The 22,299-nt window shown below is 38.8% G+C and overlaps 1 protein-coding gene across 1 annotated transcript in view; it reads left to right on the top strand.

Annotated features, from left to right (window-relative positions):
* The window catches only part of AOAH (acyloxyacyl hydrolase), a 344,354-nt gene that overhangs the window by 208,903 nt on the left and 113,152 nt on the right, over positions 1 to 22,299 (top strand). The window contains exon 12 of the mRNA XM_007950097.1: positions 3,391 to 3,482. Coding sequence (XP_007948288.1) covers positions 3,391 to 3,482 — 92 coding nt within the window. The remainder of the gene's footprint in view (positions 1 to 3,390; positions 3,483 to 22,299) is intronic.

A 22,299-nucleotide genomic window follows, 5' to 3' on the forward strand; every position in this document is an offset into this window, starting at 1 on the left:
GTTTTTCTCTTACTGTTTTCAGAATTCTCTTCTTGTAAATAAAATTCTTTCAGGAATTTTATTAGGATATGGTGTGGAATTGACCTTTTTTCATTTCTTCTAACTGGGGTTCATGTGGTTTCCTGTATTTGCAAGTCCAAGTCTGGGAAAGTCTGATTATCTCTTGGAAAATTCTTTCTTATGTGTTTATTGTTTTCATGGAATTCCAATAATTCTGTTAGATTTTTTGATTAAACCTCATATTCCCATTTGGCTTTGTTCACTTTTCTTTTCTTTTTTCTTGTTTTTCTTGAGACCTGATAAGTTCAGTTATTCTGTCTTCTAGTTCCCTTAGTCTATCTTTTGTCTCTTGACTATTGTTGAGTGTTTCTCTTGCTTTTTCTAATTCAGTTGCTCTATACATCAGTTCCAGTAGTTCTCTTTTTTGGGTTTTGTTTTGTTTTGTTTTATGTTTTCAATTTCCTTGTTGAATCTCTCTTTTGCTCCTCCATTTCTTTCCTGATCTTCCTTATTTTGTTCTGTGTGCTTTTTGCTTTCTTTAAACATATTTAGCACCATTATCTGAAAATTTTCTATTTTTTGCATTAACTTGGCCTCCCTAGGAGCAATTTCCTCTTCTTCACATTTTCCTTTTGATTGATTCTTCTTCTCTTGTGATTTTGTATATTTTACTATTTTCTGTTGAATGTGGGCAATTTTAATCTATTTTTTAAAAGTTTAAATTTGGATTTTCTTATTTTTTCTGATTTACATGGGAAAATTTTGTGATTTTAATTGGTTGAATTATCTCCACTATATTCTCCTAAAAAGAGAACCCAGAGGGCAATCTTATCCTTAGGTTTTATCACTGATTCAGGAGTTCTGGGTGTTTGTCTTCTGGAGTTCAACAAGCACGTTCAAGAGCTTTAGCTGGTCACAGATGCTGCTATAAGTGGTGGTGTAGGCTCTCCCACAATGTCCTGCTATGGGTAGGGAGTCAGCTGTTTCCCTCTGTGTTGCATGTCTGAAGTATCCCCCTCATGCTGGTGCCTTCTCAGTCCCTCCCAATCCTAGTACTCATCTGCTTAGGGTCTCAACAAGATCCAACAGCACTTTCTCACAGTGCCATGATCTCCCTTTGCCCCCACAACCCACAAACTCCCACATCTTATTGGCACAGCCTTAGAAATTGGACTACAACTTTGTCAGTTTAGCTCCCATTCTGTGTTCTTTGTTTGGGGTGTTGCCTGACTCCACCCCAAAATGGCCACAGTGAGTGAGTGCTACAGATGCTAGCAGGTGGGTTCTCCCAGTTTCTGTGCTGTCCCTGCTCCTTCTTTCCTCTATTTCTGGACTGACCTCAACTCTCCAACACCTCAGTTGCCATCTGCAATTCTGAGATCTCAATTTGTGTCTGTTTTTATTCATTGTCCAGTGGGCTAATTGCTGGAAGACAAATGGAAGTGATCAATCCCTTTGCCCATCCCTTGTCCCACTCCCTCATCACTGTAATTTTGATTTGCATCTCCTTAATGACTGGTAGCATAGTGGCTAAGACACTTGCCTGCTAACCAGATGGCTGGCGGTTCAAATCCACCAGCCACTCCTCGGAAGGAAGGTTGGGCAATCCTACTTCCGTAGTGATACTGCCTCGGAAACCCAAGAAGGGGTCGCTATGAGTCGGGGCCAACTCGACGGCACATAACAACAACATAACAACAATGACTAATGATGTTGAACATCTTCTCACATACTCATTGGCCATTTGTATATCCTCATTGGCAAAATATCTATTTAATTCCTTTGCCCATTAATTGATTGGGTTGTTTATATATTCTGGATTCAGAATATAAATCCTAAAAATATTCTCCCAATCAGTATGTTATCTCTTTATCTTATTGATACAGTCTTTGATGCACAAAATTTTTTAACTCGATGAAGTGCAAGTTATCTATTCAGTCTTTCGACCCCTGTGCTTTTGGTGTCATGTCTAAGCACTCATTTAAAACAAGTCCTGAAACCATACCCCTATTTCTTCTAAGAGTTTTATGATTTTAGTGCTCACATTTATGTCTTTGATTCACTTAGAGTTAACTTTCATATGTGGCATGAGGTATAGGTCTAATTTCATTATTTTGCATGGGGAAATATGCAAAAGTTGTCCAAACACCATTTATTAAAGAAACTATTTTCTACCAAATGGATTTAGCGATCAAAAATTAATTAATCGTGTATGTGTGGGTTTTTTAATTTTTATTTAAAAATAACATTAAAAGAGGATTTGATGTTTTCATATTCATCCAAAGAGGACATGAGTTTTCAGTATAGAAAAATGCAGGGGCAGGCTGGAGGTTATGTCACTCATAGCAGAGATAAAGTGCCTACAACCAGGCACTGGGCTGGTCATTGAAGTTCTTGTTAGCCAAGGCCAAAAAGAGAATATTTTATTTCAGAGCATTGCCCAAACAAGGACTGCCAGATAAAATACAAGAGGCTCAATTACATTTGAATTTCAGATAAAACATAAATAATTTGTTTTTTCAGGTAAGTATGCCCCAAATATTTCATGGGACATATTTATACTATAATTTTTTATTTACCTGAAATTCAAACATAACAGGGTATCCTTTATTTTTATTTGCTAAATCTGGCAACTTTGTTCCAAATGCATCAGTCTAGATAATTTTTTCTAGAAACATTAGCCAGAAAAGGAATTTATCCCAAAGTGCATTTATAAAAGGAACAAGAAGAAAGTAGAACTGAGAGCTTTTTTTCCCCCCTGTGATTTTTGTACAAGCCATAAAAATGTGGTTCAAATGAATCCTACTTTTGTCAACATTCCATGTCGGGAGTTCTTAAACTCAGGTCTGTGGAAGACCTTTAGGAGGTCTATGAATCTCTGGAAATCTAGGCCAAAACGAATATATGTGCATCTTTGTGCGGAAAGAAATCATAATTAGATTCTCAGAAGGTGCCTTACCCCAACAAGGTCAGGAGGCATTACTTGATTGCCTGAGGACATAGCTTTAAACTGGGCAAGGCATTTTTGCTGGGAGATTTGGTGTTATTACTTTTCAGGCAATTGACTTTCTGATTATACAAACTAAAACACAGAGGAAAATCTCAGAGACTTTAAGACTGGACAGTTTACAGGTCCACTGAACCATCTCTCAAATATATGAGATGTCATGAGTTTCACATCTTTCATAAGTGATGAACAGGAGTCATATCACAAGTCACGTTGAATATTATGCATTGCTTGATGATGGTTAAAGTTAGTAGGCACATGCTGTAAATAACAAAGGCCATTCACTGAATAGAGAGAGAGAGATGAGAGAGAAATGCCTATACAATGGGTACTCTTAATACCTGAACAAACAAATGACCCATTCTACTTTACTTTTTCTATAGAACTCCTTCCTCAGTTTACCAACAGCTCTTTCCGATGAGCTCAACTGGCCCCAAGTCTCTGGCGCTACTGGATTTCAGAACTCCACTAGTGGGTATGTGTGTTTGCACACCTTCAAATATTTCAATATGTCTGTGAAAAGAAAGAACAGGAATTGTGACTCCTTCCCAACATGCTGAAATGAGAATTATTAGGAACTGTTTCTATAACATGAGTCACATCCAACAATTCCCACCACTGACATAGTCCACTATACAGTGGATTGTAATTGAAATTGTATTTTAACAAAGCTGCCAAGGAGGGAATATCCCTGCTGCGGAGGCTCTATCATTTACCTCTGATGGAAATGTTTTGTTCTGTTATACATAAGGTCACTGTAAGTCAGAGCTGATGCAACAGCAACTAACAACAAAAACATTGGCTAAAAATAAGTGGAAAGTCTAAAGGTCCTGGAGCCATATGGCTTTAATGCTCTGGACTTGTAGGTAGAGACAATGCACTGTAAGTCTGAGTGAGACACAACTCAATTTGCCACGTGTGGTTAGTTCTTGATTTCAGCCTGGGCTACACTTCCCAGGCCTACAACTTGACAGGGATGCCTACGATGCTGGTGAATCTTTGCAAGTGTCCCTAACATGGTGAAAAGCCACAGGTATGACAAGTGATTTTCTACCATCCTCCAAATATTTATAAAACTGAATAAGCAGAAGGAAATATGGTAGATGAATGGCTTCTTTGTGTAAAAAAGAAGGTATAGAGCTTTGCTTTGAGTTCTGAAGGACAGAACTAACCAGGAATTCTTCTCTGACTCGGGCAGCAATACCAGAAAAGACAATAAGATAAGCCATGAAAGTTGTGGGGAAGGCAAGTATGCATGGGCTTGGTTTACTAGAATCTATAAAAAGCAGGAATGCTCAATAAACAGTTGATCATAGTAGTAACATAATTTTAATGTAGGATATTTTATACTTGACAAATTTATTGGATTGTCATCTTTAATCGCTCATTATGAAAATACTTATTGACTACTTACCACCTACTCAGGCACTGATAAGGAGCTCAGGTGGTGTAGTAGATAAGGCATATGGCTGTTAACCAGAAGGTTGGTAGTTCAAACCTACCAGCTGCTTCTTGGGAGGAAGATGAGGCAATCTCCTTCCATAAAGATCTACAGCCTTGGAAACCCAATGGGGGTCTCTATGAGTCAGAATAGATTTTATGGCAGAAGGTTTGGTTTTTGGTTTACTCAGGCACTGAGCTAGGTGCTGTAGATGTTTTTAAGGTCTTTTTCTGTCTCTGGAGTCAATTTTTATTAAGTAGAGAAATGTAGAGCCTAAGGCATTTGACTGCTAACCAGAAGGCTGCTGGTTCAAACCCACCAGCCATTCCTTTGAAGGAAGGTTGGGCAATCTACTTCCTTAGAAACCCAAGAAGGGGTCGATAAGAGTCAGATCCAACTCGATGGCAGTGAATTTTGTTTTTGGTGGTTTAAAGAAATGAAACTAATGCACAAATAATGGTAGTATAGGGCGTATGGCTCAAAAGACAGATTTCAACACAGGGCTACAGGATTCAGTGGAGAAAGTGTTCATGGAAAACAGCAACAGCCAACTCCTGTTGAGATGAGAGGCAAGGGACCTGTGGCAGTTAAGGTTGTCTGTCAGCCTGGCTGGGCTGTGGTTTCGAGTGGCTTGCAGACGGATGTAGTTACTCCCCATGATGAGATTGTAATCACCTCCATGGTGAAATCTGCTGTGAGACATTAATCAGTGGACAGGGAGGTATCTTTGGAGTGTGTCCTGCTTCCAGTATATATAGAAGAGCTTTGGGAACACTCTCTAGCTCTTTGGCATATTTTGGATTTTGCATTTGGCTGAGTCTTCATCTCTAGTTCCTGGACTTGACCTAGTGGCCTGCCATGTTGCCTGCCAACCTTGGAATTGTTACCTTCACAGAGATTGTGCCATTTTGCCTGTTGACCTTGGGTTTGTCAACCTCAAAAGTCAGCAGCTGTGTGAGTTAGAAGACACTCCACCTCCAGTGTGCCTGGAACAAGAGGCAGAGCTGAAGCCTAAGGTCAAGGTGCTTTGCTCAGCACCTAAAGCCAGCACTCTGAAATTGGACTTCTAGACTCCTAAACTGTAACAGAATAATTTCTTGTTTGTTAAGCCATCAATTTGTGCTATATTTGTTATAACAGTACTAGAGAACCAAGTCAGGGCTCAAAACCTGAAGGATTTAGGAGACTGCGGTGATGGAGGTGATAGAAAAAAAATCTAGGAGAGAAAAAGAACCTTTAGGAAAACAAACTCATATTTATGCAGAAATCATCTATGAATATACAAAAGCAGAAGAGATGCATTTATAGTGATACTAAGGAATAACATTGTATTGAGTGTTGCAAAGAGATTATCTTTTAATCTCTTTGTAAGGTAGGCAATACTATTTTCTGCATTTTGCAGTTGAGGAATCTAAGAGTGATAAATAAACTTGACCAAGGTCACGCAACTAATAAGAAGCAGTAGCAGAATACAAACCCAGATCTATTGTCATGGAACTTTGTGTCATATTATACCCAAAAGAGTCACTTGGTGGGTCAGGATCTTCCTAGACCACAATTCTCAATCTTTAGGTACTGATTTTATGCAGGAACAGGGCTCGCTCTTTGCCACCGTCACCTTGTTTGAAAGCGTAGCTATGAAGTGGGGAAATGACTAAGAACAAAGAAGCCTTCTAATATGGAGACTTGGCATGCATAGTTCCATATGTCAATCATGTGTCTTTTGTCCTTTCCTAGCGTCCCAATTCTCCTGGCAGTCTGGGGTCCCCTGAGCACCAACCTCAGTCCCCTCTTTCCTCTGCTGTAGCTGCTGTTGTCTCTGTCACCTGGAACACACCTGGGGATAAGCCCAGCTAAAGTAGCTTTCTAGAAGGGTCTTTTATCTCCCCACTGTGAACATCCAGAATTGAGAAAATAATATGTAAGTGCCCTCCACCCAATCCAGCTATCTATAAAAATACCAAGAAGTTTCTCTAAATGAAGGCTTTTAGGAAAATAACAAAAAGAATTGGTTGAGAATGAGATATGGATGTGGATTACTGTATTATCAATGGACGCTTACATTTACATATGAACTCTATAACAGCCACTTTTTGACCTGAAGCCTCCTGATGTTACCATAAAAGAAATATCAGTTTGATGTTTAAAAGTAATTGCCAAGCAGTTTAAATCTTTACTGAAGTCACTCAAAGAATTCTAAGAAGGGATTCATTTACCTCGCCGAGCAAAACTTGCCAGCACTTTGCTCATCTCTGTTTGTAGCTCACACTCACCAGGAGTTGCCCCACATCTCCTAATCTAAACTTCTTCAAAACTCTATCAAAACTTAGCTCCTGTTCAGTCTCTGTTCAGTTGTTTTCAGTTTGTGTTGGGGGGGGCAAGAGCAGGGAGTCTGTCTCCCCCTTCCTTTCTGCGTCTGTTCTGTCCCCAGAATAGAGTTGCTTCTTTGTGTTGTTGTTAGTTGCCACTGAGACCAACACATGGTAAGTACATGCATGCATGCACTTACTCTGTTCCTTAGAGTTTTCAAGGCTGTGACTTTTGGACGCAAATCACCAGGCTTATCTTTCAAGGTGCCTCTGAGTGGGAACCACAACCTTTCAGATAACCAAGCACATAATAGTTTGCACGACCCAAGGACTCCTGAGGAGTGGGGCTCCCTTATCAATGTAAAATCCCCCTAGCCCACCAATCTTATAACAGTTTCCACCCTTTATCCTGACTTCCGGAGCCCAACAGACAAGACAAGATCTTCCTTAAAACTATGAAAGTGAGATGAACCACCCACTACCATTGAGTCCATTTTTTTTTCTAATTTTAATAATCTGTTTGAGGGTAGATGAAACAGTTTAATATTAACTGTCACTATGAGGGACACATTAAATTGTGAGTTCCACACAATGTCATGTTGCCCATGTTACTTCTTATTGGGGAAATCATGGCAGCTCAAATTCCAATAGAGAATTTTCTCTTCTATCAAAAAGAGCTGAATACAATGGAAGGTAGAGGAAAACTTGTGAGCCTTCAAACACAAATAGTTTGGGCTATGCAGAGAGACTGACACAAAGGAAGTGACCACCTAAGTGCAGCTTATATGAAAATCTCTATTCTGAGCTGGTCTGTACTGATTTTGTACCTTGTTGTCCATGGGTGGTACAAATGGTTAACATACTCAACTGCTAACCAAAAGGTTAAACTGGAGTTGCCCAGAGATGTGTCAGAAGAAAGGTCTAGCCAACTACTTCTGAAAAAACAATCAGCCATAGAAAATCCTATGGAGCACAATCCCACTCTGACACACACGAAGTCACCAGGAATCAGAGTTGATGCAACAACAACCAGTTCTGGTTCTGTATTATAGCTTATGTTGCTGTTTACCAAAAACTCTTAGTCTTTGTTTGTGTGGCTTCTCGGTGTTGACTATAAGTATTGTCTGATCTGTTTTATTTCTGAGGAGGTTTGCACCACACCTGGTTGTTTCCCTACCTGCTGTGACTTTTCCCTCTATTTGTGGAGCCCCAAACTACCTCATTGTCTCTATCAAAATGCTCTTTGGGTCAGCTATTTCTGTGCTCTCTGCTGCTGAGCTGTTAGGGGAAAGAATGTATTCAGCTCTTTTTGATAGAAGAGAAAATTCTCTTTTGGAATCTGAGCTGCCATGATTCCCCCAATAAGAAGTAACATGGGCAACATGACATTGTGTGAAACTCACCATTCAATGTGTCCCTCATAGTGACAGTTAATATTAAACTGTTTCATCTACCCTCAAACAGATTATTAAAATTAGAAAAAAAAATTTGTCATTGGGTCATAATGTCCCAATTTATATTAGGGGGGATTTTTTTTTTTTTTTTTTTTTTTTTTTTTTTGGTTTTTAATGGATGATCTCTTGGAAGGAGACTGCCAGGCCTTTATTCCAGGGTGATTCTGGGTGGACTCCAGCCTCCACCTTTTGGTTAGCAGCCAAGCACATTAACTGTTGGCAACATCCAGAGACTCATGTAAATCATACATGCAGATAATCTGTGCTAGACCAATCTCCTTATTAAAAGAATAAAAAGCTTTAAAGTGTGTAAAATTATTATAGAGAGATTTATCAGCTGATGGAGGTTGTGGTAGTTATGTTTGTATGTCAATTTGGCTGGGCCTGGTTGAGTGGCTGGGCAGCTGGTGGTAGTTATTCCCCATGATGAGACTGGCAATCAGCTGCCTTTGGGAATGTGGTCTGCTTCCTGTATTTAAGGAAAAGCCTTGGTAATGGTCTCTAGCCTATGGCACGCTTGGACCCTGAGTGTAGCTGTATCGTTGCTCAGCAGCCTGCCATGCTCTGCCGACCTTGGGACTTACAGTGGACTTAAGTTAATGGCCTGCCATGTGGTTTGGTAATATCAGGACTGTGCCATTTGACTTGTCAACCTTGAAGAGTTCTCAGCCTCAGCAGCCAGCAGCTGTCTGAGTGAAGAAATGCCTCTAGCTCCAGTGGGCCGGGAGCAGGTGGCAGAGCTGGACCCCAAGGCTGAGGGGCTTTCATGCAGCCCCTAGAGCCTGGCTCTTTGAACTTGGACTTAAAGTCCCCAAATTGTGAGAGAATAAACTCCTGTTTGTTAAGGCCATCCCATTGGTGGTATATTCTTGTCAGTGTGGCACTAGGTAACCAGAACAGAGGTCTTCACCTGGTGAAATAAGAGTGAAAAAAAATATATATTGACCTGGAAATAACACTGTTAGGGGATAGGAGCAGTTTCCATGGGCATTTTAAACAAATGTCCCTTTCAGTTCAAATGTTTATCAGCATGGGACAGAATCTCACTTGCCTGCTAACTGAAAATTCAGAGATTTGAATTTACCAAACACTTAATGGAAGAAAGATGTGGCAGTCTGCTTCCATAATGAATTACAATCTTGGGAATTCTCTGGGGCAGTTTTACTCTCTCCTGTTGACTCACTATGAGTAAAATCAACTCAACAGCAATAGATTTGGCTTTTGTGCCATTCAACTGGATCTTTAAAACGTGCATCCTATTATCTGTGATCAGCCTCATGTTATGAGTATTAGCAATGTTCTTTGCGAAATACACCTTGAGGAAGCAAAAGAGATGCAGTTTGGAAGAGAAAATGGCTCTTTTCCTTCTTCAGTTATACTCTTGGTCCTCTCAAAGGTTCATGTATCCTTTGGAAGCATGAACATAACTCTAACTGAAATTACATGCATGCATTAAAAGATAAACATAATCCATTAGTTTTACAAATCTTTGGTTCCTTCAGCTGAGTCAACATTAACAAAATCTGTTCTTTTGACTCTCAGACTTGAGAAAATTCAATAGTAAGTGATATTCCTTACAATCATGTGTTGTTTTTTTCCAACGTGATTCAGAAAGCAATTGAGCAGGTCAAGAGCTGAAAATTCTCTGTGAGGTTTGAAGCTTGGGGGCTAGAAGCCTGACAATAGCAAAGAGAATTATAACTGTAAGTGGGAAGAAGAAACTTACTTTAAAAAGATTAAAAATAGTGCTTCGTGTTCAGATCACCTCCAAAAGCAATTAGTACAAGAGGAAAATCCAATTTAAGTCAAAGGGGCCAAAGCCCCGCAAGTATGTGCAAGGATGGGAAACAACACCAAAACTTCAGACAGCAAGATTTCTCATTTAAAAGCAAAATCTAAAACACCAGAGCCAACCAATGTGATGTAGTGGGAGGAGGACTGAATTTAAACTGACAAGGGTTCTAGTTCTGTGTGATCCTAGGTAGAACATTCACCATCCATTTACATAATAAAGTTGAATTGCGCCAGATGAATGCTGAAGTTCTCCCCAATGCCCAAGTTCAATGGTTCTAGGGCAACATGATGTTAAACTGGGGCAGAGGAAGGCTGGAAGGAAAAATAGGGCAGCAACTGAAGCTTTAAAAAAATATGTAAGTAGAAGGCTGAAATTACCCATTTAAAGTCATGAAAACCAAAGAAGCAAAAGCAGTTACCAAAATTACCAGACCAATCTGGAGATATAAGAGTGGGATAAGTGGGTCAATGTAAATGAGTGGAAACCTAGTGGAATTTTCTAGAGTAAATGTTGCTCCCTCTGCTTCTGGCTTAAATGTACTAATTTGGGCCAGAGACACAGCAGACTTTAGAAAAAAATAGAGAAAACCACAGTTATTAGTGAAACAGTAAAGCTACTGGGGGACATTTAATCACACATCTTTGATAAGAGGTATCCTAGAATCTGAGTGCTAAAAGGCTATCTAGTCTCTCCTACCCAATAGACATATGAGAGAATGACTTTGAAAAGTAGAGTATTATTCCAAACCAAGTCCCTTGGGGCATTAAAACAGCAAATTGGAGAGGAGAGATTTGCAGATAAGATTTGCTAACTTTATATTTAAAAGAAAAAAATTAAAGACATACAAGTACTAAAACTAATGGGCTTAATAATCTTATTAAATCCAATATTCAGAAACTATGTGTTATGTGATTGCAAATTATTAGCCTCCTTCTAATTATATTTTGCAAAACAAATAATTACTCAGAAAGTTGGTCATCTGAAGCTGGGTGAGGCTGACTGGAGTGGGGAACAGTGTATAGCAGCAGTTCTTTCACTGTGGTCTGTGGATCCCTAGAAAGGTGTCCGCAAGGTAAAAATTATTTTCATAATAATACTAAAACCTTATTTGCTTTTTCATTGTGCTGACATTTATACCAATGGTGCAAAAGCAATGGTGGGTAAACTGCTAACATCTTAGCATAAAACAGGGCAATGATAGCCAACTGTAAAAGAAGTAGTTGTATTCTTTACCCAGATTTTAAAAAATGGGGAGCAGCCAGTTGCCTTAAAAATGTCACATGTGAAGCATTAAAAAATACTTATTTTATTAAATTATTACATGATTATTTTAATAATTTCAATGAGGAAATAGGAACTGTATGTATGGTTGTCTGAAGGAAAAGCACTTGTATGAGTGAACTGAGAACTGAACATGATATGTTTTTCATGGAATACCATTTTTATTGAAAGAATGATTGGAAGATAAACAATGGTACTTATACTTGGATATATGATACATATTTTATATAAAATTAATTAAATGAGCTTACTATCACTTCAAGGAAAGCTGTTGCCATGATTTGTTGCTAATCATAAAATTTGAGCTTTCAAAGAAAAATTTGAATTTGTGAAAATTTGTATTTACCATGAACTTGACAGCTTCCCAATATTCGAAGACTTTTCTGACAAGATGATTCTTTCCTATGCCCTTATTATGTCCTTCAATACCAATGTCACCTCATCATTGTAACTGTTTATTGATCGTCTTCCCACCCCTTTCCCACCCCACTCTGAGCATCTTGAGTATAGGAATCAGGTTTGACTTACCTATAGCCCTAGCCCCTGGCACAGTATTGGGCACAGTAGGTACTCAATAAAAGGATTGCTAAATACTTTTATAATGATATCACTTCACATTTGTAGAGTGCTTTACAATCTGCAAACCTCCTTCATATGTATTTTCTCAGATTGCCTAAAACAAATCAGATTTGCAGGAGATGACATTTCAGGGGAAATACTGAGGGCAAGGGAAGAGAAGAATATGCAGCATGAATTGCATCATCAGTTACATAATGTAATATTATCAAAATAAATCAGCAAAACATAAAACTCTTAGACTTCTAAACATGTCTTATAATAAATGTTCTACAAGAAATTAGGAAGAATTTTTAAATGTTAGAATAACCACATAGCCAAAAAATTGGAGGGGAAGAATTTTTAAAAAATTACCAATTCAGTAGACAGGTAGAAACAATAAAGCAAAGGATGGACTTACAAATGAATATTGTCAACAAAAGAAAAATCAAGCCTCTCAAAAAATGTTTTTGATGTTATAACTGACTACAGAGATATATTTACAAGTAATAATAAATTTCTGCTGAAGCATAAACACACACAAGAGATAAATCAAGCCTCAATGTGAATTTTTGTCCAGAATAATGTAATTTTGCATTACTTCGAATTGTAGGTTGCTCAAAGTAAGAGAAAACTGAAAAAACAAACATACTACCATCAAGTCAACTCCACCTCATAGCAACCCTATAAGACAGAGTACAAATGCCCATGGGGTTTCCAAGGCTATAAATCTTTATGGAAGCAAGACTACCTCATCTTTCTCCATTTGGGAAGTGTAGGTTTGAACTGTAGGTTTAACTTTGGTTAGCAGCCAAGTGCCTTAACAACTGTACCATCAGAGCTCTTTAAAGTAAATGAACAACCCCTGAATTCCTCTGGTAGAATTCTTAAACAGAACCTGAGATTTTAGACCAGCTCAATACTAAAATACAGACCACAGAGATAATTTGTCAATGTTTCTCAAAAAATGTTCTGTGAAACACTAGTTGCACAGGATGTTGAAGGGTATTTGTTGGTATTAGTTGTCAGTTCTGACTCATGTCAATCTATGTACAACAGTACAAAACAGTGCCAGGCCCTGTGCCATCTTCATGATCATCGGTATGCTAAAGCCCATGGATACAGCCACTGTGTATTTTGAGTGCCTTCTGTTCTAAGACACTCATCTTCCAGGACTGTACCAGACAATATTCTGTTATGATTGAAAGAGTTTCCACTGACTAATTATCAAAAGTAGATCATCAGGCCTTTCTTCCTATTCTGTCTTAATTTGGAATCTCCACTGAAACCTGTAGTATTGGGTGACTCTGTTGATATTTGAAGGAGCTCTAAGGCATTTGACCGCTAACCAGAAGGTTGCCAGTTCAAACCCACCATTGGCTCAGTGGGAGGAAGATGGGGTAATCTACTTTGGTAAATATTTACTGCCTTGGAAACCCAATGGGGTCACTATGTGTCAGAATTGCCTCAATGTTAGTGAGTTGTTGTTGTTGTTGTTTTGGTGCTGGTATTTGAAATACCAGTGCTATAGCTTCCAGGATCATTGTTGTTGCTGTTAGGTGCTATCAAATTGGTTTTGACTCATAGCGACCCTATGTACAACAGAACAGAACACTGCCAAGTCCTGTACGATCCTGACAATCCTTACTATGCTTGAGTTCATCATTGCAGCCAATGTGTAAATCCATCTCATTGAGGGTATTTCCATTCTTCACTGACTCTCTGCTTTACCAAGCATGATATCCTTATCCAGGGAATGGTCATTTCTGGGAACATGACCAAAGTAAGTGAGATACAGTCTGTCCATTCTCACTTCCAAGGAGCATTCCAGCTGCACTTCTTCCACAGCTTTGTTAGTTCTTCTGGCAGTGCATGGTGTTTTCATTATTCTTTGCCAACACCATAATCCAAAGGCATCAACCCTTTGGTCATCCTTATTCATTGTACAGCTTTCACGTGCATATGAGGCAATTGAAAATACCATGGCTTGGGTCAGGCACATCTTAGTCTTCAAAGTGACATCTTTGTTTCTTAATACTATAAATGATTCTTAATACTTTAAAGAGGTCTTTTACCCTCTTTAAAAAAAGATTTGCCTAGCACAATATGCCATCTGATTTCAACTGCTGCTTCCAGGGGTGTTGACTTTGGATACAAGTAAAATGATATCCCTGACAATTTCAATCTTTTCTACATTTATCATAATGCTGCTTATTGGTCCAGTTGTGAGGATTTTCATTTTCTTTATGTTGAGGTGTAATCCACACTGAAGATGGTAGTCTTTGATCTTCATCAGTAAGTGCTTCAAGTCATCTTCACTTTCAGCAAGTAAGGCTGTGTCATCTGCATATGACTGGTTGTTAATGATTCTTTCTCCAATCCTGATGCCACATTCTTCTTCATGAAGTCCAGCTTCTCTTATTTGCTCAATATGCAGATTGAATAAGTGTGGTAAAAGGATAAATCATGATGTACCTCATCGTGATTTTAATCTATGCAGTGTCCCCTTGTTCTGTTCGAATGACAGCCTCTTGGTCTATGTACATGTTCCTCATAATGCTGTGGATTAAAATCCATAATGTTATCCATAATTTGTTATGATCCACACAGTCAAAAGCCTTTGCATAGTCAATAAGATACAAGTAGACATCTTTCTGGTATTCTTTGCTTTCAGCTAAGATCCATCTGACATCAGCAATGATATCCCTCATTCCACATTCTCTTTAGAATCCAGCTTTAATTTCTGGAAGCTCCCTGTCGATATACTGCTTCAACCATTTTTGATTTATCTTCAGCAAAATTTTACTCATGTGTGATATCAATGATATTGTTCAATTATTTCCACATTCTGTTGGATCACCTTTCTTTGAAATGGGTAATAATATTGATCTCTTCCAATTAGTTGGCCAAGTAACTGTCTTCCAAAAATTCTCGGCATAAACAAGTAAGTGCCTCTAATGCTGCATCCGTTTGTTGAAACATCTCAATGAGTATTCTGTCAATTCCTAGAGCCTTGTTTTTTGCCAATTCCTTCAGTGCAGCTTGGATTTCTTCCTTCAATACCATAGGTTCTTGATTATATCCTACTTCCTGAAAAAGTTGGACATCAACCAATTCTTCCTGGTACAGTGACTCTGTGTATTCCTTCCATCTCCTTTTCATGCTTCCAGCATCATGTTGTTGTTGTTGTGTGGCATCAAGTCAGCCCCAACTCATAGCAACCCCTCCTTGGGTTTCCGAGGCAGTATCACTACAGAAGTAGGATTGCCCAACCTTCCTTCCGAGGAGTGGCTGGTGGGTTTGAACCACCAGCCTTCTGGTTAGCAGTCAAGTGCCTTAGGCACTATGCTACCAGAGCTCATAGCAACATGCAAATTACCACAGTACAACAAACTGACAGACACATAGTGATAAAGAGTATTACACACATTTTAGAAAGATTCCATGGTTGTTTTGGTTACCTAGTGCCTCTCTGAAAAGAATATACCACAAATGGGATGGCCTTAACAAACAGAAGTTTATTCTTACAATTTGGAGGCTTTAAGTCCAAATTCAAAGTGCCAGGATCTAGGAGCTGGGTGAAAGACCCTCAACCTTGGGGTCCAGCTCTGCCTCCTGCTCCTGGCCCACTGGACCTAGAGGTGTTTCTTCACTCAGACGGCTGCTGGCTACTAAGGCTGACAAGCCCAAGGTTGACAAGTAAAAAGGCACAGTCCTGATGTTACCAAACCCCGTGGCAGGCCATTAATTTAAGTCCATTTTAAGTCTCAAGGTCAGCAGAGCATGGCAGGCTAATGAACAACATGGCTACATGCAGGGTCCAAGCGTGCCATGGGCTAGAGACCATTCTCAAGGCTTCTCCTTATACACAGGAAGCAGACCACATCCCGAAGGCAGCTACTCAGCTGCTCACAGTAGATTCCACCATGGAGTTGATTACCAGTCTCATCATGGGGAATACTATATCCAGCTGCCCAGTCATTCTACCAGGCCCAGCCAAGCTGCCACAAACTGAACTACCACAATGGTCAAATAAAGTTTGGAAGTGCTGATTTAAATAAAAGGAAACATATTTATTTACTGCAAGTCTTATCAGAGCCTTTACTGTGCAAAGAAAGAAAGAAGGCATATATGAAATATTTCCTAAATATATTTGTCCACAAAATTATATAGAATCTGTGTGTGTGTGTGTGTTTATGATAAAAGATATCTCAATAGTGTTCCATAGAGAATCCTTTTATTATTATTATTGTTATTATTATTATTATTATTATTGTGATTTGGGCAAAAGTTTGCAGAGCAGTTTTCCATGTAGCAGTTTATATACATTTTCTTTCATGACATTGACCACAATCCCCCCAATGTAACAGCTGTCTTTCCACTTCCTCTCTGTAGTTACCTCTTTCCTGTACATTCCTGCCCCCTGATCTATATCCCTGTGCAAATATTGCCCTTCTGTTCTCCCATGATTGATCATTCTAAGGAGTATATCTCCTTGGTGTATATGTTCACCCTATATGCCTGTCTATCATTTGGCTGGAAGCCACGACAGTGAGTTAGTTCAATTCCAGGCCTGAAAGGTAGATAGGGACCATAGGCTTGAGGGTTCTACCAGGCTCGATCAGATCAGTAAACCTGGTCTTTTTCATGATTTTGAGTTTTGTTCCACATTGGTCTACCACTTTATCCAGGATCTCCTGCACTGATCCCTTTCCTAGTAGTTGACAGTGGTAGCCAGGCACCATTTAATTCTTCTGATCTCATAGTCATGGAGGCTGTGGTTCACATGGTCCACTAGTCCCTTGGACTACTTATTTCCATGTGTGTTTGGTTTTCTTCATTCTTCTTTGCTCTGGGTGAAGAGAGACCAATTGTTGCATCTAGATGGCCATTTGCAAGCTTTTAAGACCCTAGTCACTACTCACTAAAGTAGGATGTAGAACAATGTTCATATGTAGTATATTATACCAATTGAGCTTGATGTCCTCTGCGACCATGGTCCTGAGCCCACAGATCCAACAACTCGCTCCATCAGGAATGGATGCTTCCTAAGAAATTATCATACCTTTACCTCCTGTTAGTTCTATCTATATGGACATTCTTATAACACCAAACAACTCACTGCCATCGAGTTGAATCTGACTCATAGCGACCCCTCCTTGGATTTCTGAAGCAGTATCATTATGGAAGTAGATTGCCCAATCATCCATCTGAGGTGTGGCTAGTGGATTTGAACTGCCAGCCTTCTGGTTAGCAGTCAAATGCCTTAGGCACTATGCTACCAGAGCTCTTGAACATTCTTACAGCACATACCAATACATATGTAGCAATATCATCTGTCAAGCTTATATATGGCAATGGGCATGTTCCCTTTTGCCTAGACATACCTGATCATTCAGCCTGTCTACCTATCTATTTACCTGTAGACTGATGTTTGTTATCACTGATAATGCAGTATTGTGTATGTAAAAGTGTTTATCTTTGTTTTCTGTACCTCTTGTGCACCTCTCTGTGTCTTCCTTTTCCTTGGTGGTGTTGTGTTGGTAACTTGATTTGGTATATTGCCTTTCCCTTCACCCACATCAATACTTGCCTCTTCCCTATCTGGCAATTTTCCCTCACCTCCCATCCCATCCCTGGTAAATAACAGAAGTTTTCTTCCATATGTAAACCTTTCATTGATTTTTTACAATAGTAGACTAATAGAATATTTGTCCTTCTGTGATTAATGTATTTCACTCAGCATAATATCCTCTAAATTCATCCACATTATGTGGTGTTTTATAGCCACAAAGCATCCTTTGAGAAATGCTGTTTAGATTATTAAAACAATCTCCTTCTTTGTCACAAACTGATCTTTTCAGTTTTATGAGCACCCATAGTCTTAAGGTTTGGCCTGATACAGTAGCCTAGAGACCAATCTGGGGCCGGGAAAGGTTGAAATGGAGAGACTTATAACTACTCCAAGCTCAGAGAGTTGTAGAGGAAGAAATCTCAGTGGGAAGTTAATTTAACAGGTAAGAAACTTGTCTGAGTCCAGAAGCTCATGAATTATTGAACATAGTGTCCATGAAGTCTATTCCACTATTCTATTTTGCTGCTTCAAATTCAAAATCTATCATGCTATCCTGCTGATATTTCCATGTTTGATCTCCTGGGACCCCCTTTCTAATCATCCTTGCCCCCACACAGCTATTCCCAAAAAACCAAGCCCATTGAGTCCATTCTGACACAAAGCTACCCTGTAAGACACAGTAGAACAGCCCCATACAGTTTCCAAAGGCTGTACATCTTTATGAAAGCAGACAGTCACATCTTTCTCCTGTGGAGCACCTAGTGATTTCGAATCTCCTAACTTTTGGTTAGCAGTCAAGTGATTAACCAGCATAATTAGCCAATTACTAGTCTCCCCTAATACATAATGACTCATACTCTGAATATGCTGTTTATATCTCTCTGAGCCTGAAATCTTGGTTGTTCTATAATTAGTGAACTAGGAAAGCCTGGAAGGAATTTTAAATCCATTTCTCTGGCCCCATGCTAGATTGCCCTCCATCTATACCAGGAGGAAGACTATCTACCCTTTCTTAAAAGGTCCTAGCAGAAGGGGACCTGGAGAAAACCTGTCTCTTCTTTAAGTAATTTAATTTTATCCTACTCCATACTCCTGCCCTATGCCTTCACACCAAGTGTTACCATTTCTCTCTCAGTTGATCTGCTATTGTTCTTCCAAATCCCCATCTTTTGGGGGACTTATTCCCTAAGATTCAACCAAGAGAGCCTCAAAAAATTATACCAAATGAAAGTATGCCTATGGAGAGAGTCAGAAATAGTCTCAGGAATTTCATCAGAAGCTTATACATCACTATTACTTGAATAATGTCACCCTTAGTTTATCCAGAAGACTCTGACACCCAAATGCTCTTTGGTTGCTTCTCTCCAAGTGGATTCTATTCTGAGTCAACCCCTTTCATTTTTCTGCATTATTTATGATGGTCCATTGATGTTTCTACTTTGTACTTTGTTCTTTTTACTTTCCGTCAGACTGAAATATGGGACTATTAGGAAACTCTCCAAGAAAGTAAGCTTTTGTGTTATCAGAGCTCCCTGAGCCAGTGTGGTAAATGCAACAATTAGTCATTCAGTTAGAGACTTACCTATTTTAACATTGATGTCAAAAATTAAAATCCGACCAATATGCCCTCACATAGAATGTCTGTATTGTCTTGGCCCTCCAAAACATGGCATTGATAAAATTGGGAATTTAATATACTGTCACTCTGTAGTTGAATACTCAACTTAACTAAAAAGTCTGGTTTGAAACCACCAGTCACTCCGAAAGAGAAAGACGTGACAGCCTGCTTTCATAAAGATTGTTGTTGTTAAGTGCCATTGAGTTGGTCCAAGTCATGGTGACAGAATAAAACACTGCCCAGTCCTGAGCCATCCTTAAAATCATTCCTGTGTTTGAGCCCATTGTTGCAGCCACTAGGTCAATCCATCTCGTTGAGGTTTTCCTCTTTTTCACTGACCCTGTACTTTACCAAGCATGATGTCCTTCTCCATGGACTGGTTCCTCCTGATAACATGCCCAAAGTCCAAAAATAAGTCTCACAGTCCTTGCTTCTAAGGAGCATCCTGGCTGTACTTCTTCCAAGACAGATTTATTCGTTCTTCTGGCAGTCCATGGTATGTATATTTAGTATTCTTTGCCAATACCATAATTCAAAGGCATCAATTCTTCTTAGTCTGCCTTATTCATTATTCACCTTTCACATGCATATGAAAATACTATGGCTTGGATCAGGTGCACATTAGTCCTCAAAGTGACATCTTTACTTTTTTAACACTTTAAAGAGATATTTTGAAGCAGATTTGCCCAATACAATATGTCATGTGATTACTTCATGGCTGCTTCTGTGGGCATTGATTATGGATGCAATCAGTTCCTCAATTTATCATGATGTTGATTATTGACCCAGTTGTGAGGATTTTTGTTTCCTTTATGTTGAGATGTAATTCATACTGAGGGCTGCAGTCTTTTATCTTCACCAGTAAGTGCTTCAAGTCATTTTCACTTTCAGCAAGCAAGGTGTGTCATCTGCATATCACAAGTTGTTAATGAGTCTTCCTCCAATCCTGTTCAAACTACTACCTCTTGGTCTATGTACAGGTTCTGCATGAGCACAATTAAGTGTTCTGGAATTCCCATCCTTCACAATGTTATCCATAATCTGTTAAGATCCACACATTCGAAGGTCTTTGAATAGTTAATAAAACACAGGTAAACAACTTTCTGGTATTATTTGCTTTTGGCCAAGATCCATCTAACATCAACAATGGTATACCTTATCCCATGTCCTCTTCTGAATCTGCCTTTAATTTCTGGTGGTTCCCTGTTGATGTACTGCTGCAACAGTGTTTTAATTATCTTCAGCAAAATTTTGCTTGCATGTTATATTAATGACATTGTTTGATAATTTCTGCATTCTGTTGTATAACTTTTCTTTGAAATGGGCACAAATTCCATCCCATTCAGTTGGCCAGGAAGGTGTTTTCCAAATTTCTTGGCTTAGACGATTGACTGCTTCTAAAGTTGCATCCATTTGTTGAAACATCCCAATAGATATTCCTTTAACTCCTGGAGCCTTTTTTTCCCTATGCCTTCAGAGTAGCTTGGACTTCTTCTTTCAGTCCCATTGGTTCTTGATCATATGTTACCTCCTGAAATAGTTGAACATTGACCAATTATTTTTAGCACAGTGACTCTGTGAATTGCTACTGTCTTCTTTTGATGCTCCCTACCTCATTCAATATTTTGCCACAGAATCCTTCAGTATTGCAACTCAAGGCTTGAATTTTTTTCTTCAATGCTTTTAGCTTGAGAAATGCTGGGAACATTCTGTCTTTTTGTTTTTCTGACTCCAGATCTTTGTACATTGTATCTTCTTGAGTTGCCCTTTGAAATCTTCTGGTCAGCTCTTTTATTTTGTTATTCTTCCATTAGCTACTCTCCATTCAAGAGCAAGTTTCAGAGTCTCTTCTAACAATCATTTTGGTCTTTTCTCTCTTTCTTGTCTTTTAAATAACATTTTGCTTTCTTTATGTATTATGTCTTTGATGTCATCCCACAACCTATCTTGTCTTCAGTTGTTAGTGTTCAGTGCATCAAATATATTTTTGAGGTGGTTTATAAATTCAGGTGGGATATATTCAAGGTCATATTTGGATCTCATAGACTTGGTTTAGTTTCTTTAGCTTTAACTTGAACTTACATATGAACATGATGGTCTCTTTCACAGTCAGAACCTGACATTGTTCTGACTGATGATATTGAGCTTGTGTATCATCTCTTTCCACAAATGTAGTCCATTTGATTCCTGTGTATTCCATCTGGCAAGGTCCACATGCATAGTCACTGTTTATGCTGTTGAAAAAGGTATTTGCAATGAATAAGTCATTGGTCTTGCAAAATTCTATCATGCAATCTCTGGAGTTGTTTCTATTACCAAGGCCATATTTTCCAACTACTGATATTTCTTCTTTGTTTCCAGCCTTCACATTCCAATCACCAGTAATTCTCAGTTATTTGTCAGTTTGTCATACTGTGGTGGCTTTTATGTTGTGATGCTGGAATTACTAAATACCAGCAGGGTTACCCGTGGTTAAAAGGTTTTAATAGAGCTTCCAGAGTAAGACTAGGAAGATGGACTTAGCAATCTACTACTGAAAAAAAAAAAAAAAAATCACTGGAAGTATTCTGAAGAGCTGCCTCATCACAGTAGAACCAACCCTAATGATATGGAGAAAGTACAGCTTTCGGGACCTTCATTTGCTGATGTGGAACAACTTAAAGTGAGAAGAAGCAGCTGCAAACATCTATTAATAATCAGAACTTGGAATGTATGAAGTATGAATCTAAGAAAATTGAGTCAACAAAAATGAAATGAAACACAAGATAAATAAATGTCCAGGCGTTAATGAGTGTAAATAAACTAGTATTGGCCATTTTGAGTCAGACAATCATATGATGCTGAGAATGACAAATTGAAGAAGAAACAGCATCACATTCATTGTCAAAAAGAACATTTCAGAATCCATCCTGAAGTATAATGTTGCTAGTGATAGGACAATATGCATATGCCTATAAGGAAAACCAGTTAATATAACTATTATTCAAATTTATGCACCAACTATTAATATCAAAGATGGAGAAATTGAAGATTTTTTCCCAACTTCTGCAGTCTATAATTGATTAAACATGCAATCACGATGCAATGCAATTACTGGTGATTGGATTGCTAACATTGGAAACAAAGAAGGATCAGTAGTTGGAAAATGTGTCCATAAAGATTACCGCCCTGGAAACTTTATAGGGTGGTTTTACTCTGTACTGTTGTTGTTGTTGTTACGTGCCATCAAGTCAGCCCCGGCTCATAGCGACCCCTCCTTGGGTT

The sequence above is a fragment of the Orycteropus afer genome, unplaced genomic scaffold, assembly GCF_000298275.1.
Source record: "Orycteropus afer afer isolate SDZICR_OR568_19922 unplaced genomic scaffold, OryAfe1.0 scaffold00263, whole genome shotgun sequence".
In the NCBI taxonomy this organism is placed as follows: domain Eukaryota; kingdom Metazoa; phylum Chordata; class Mammalia; order Tubulidentata; family Orycteropodidae; genus Orycteropus; species Orycteropus afer.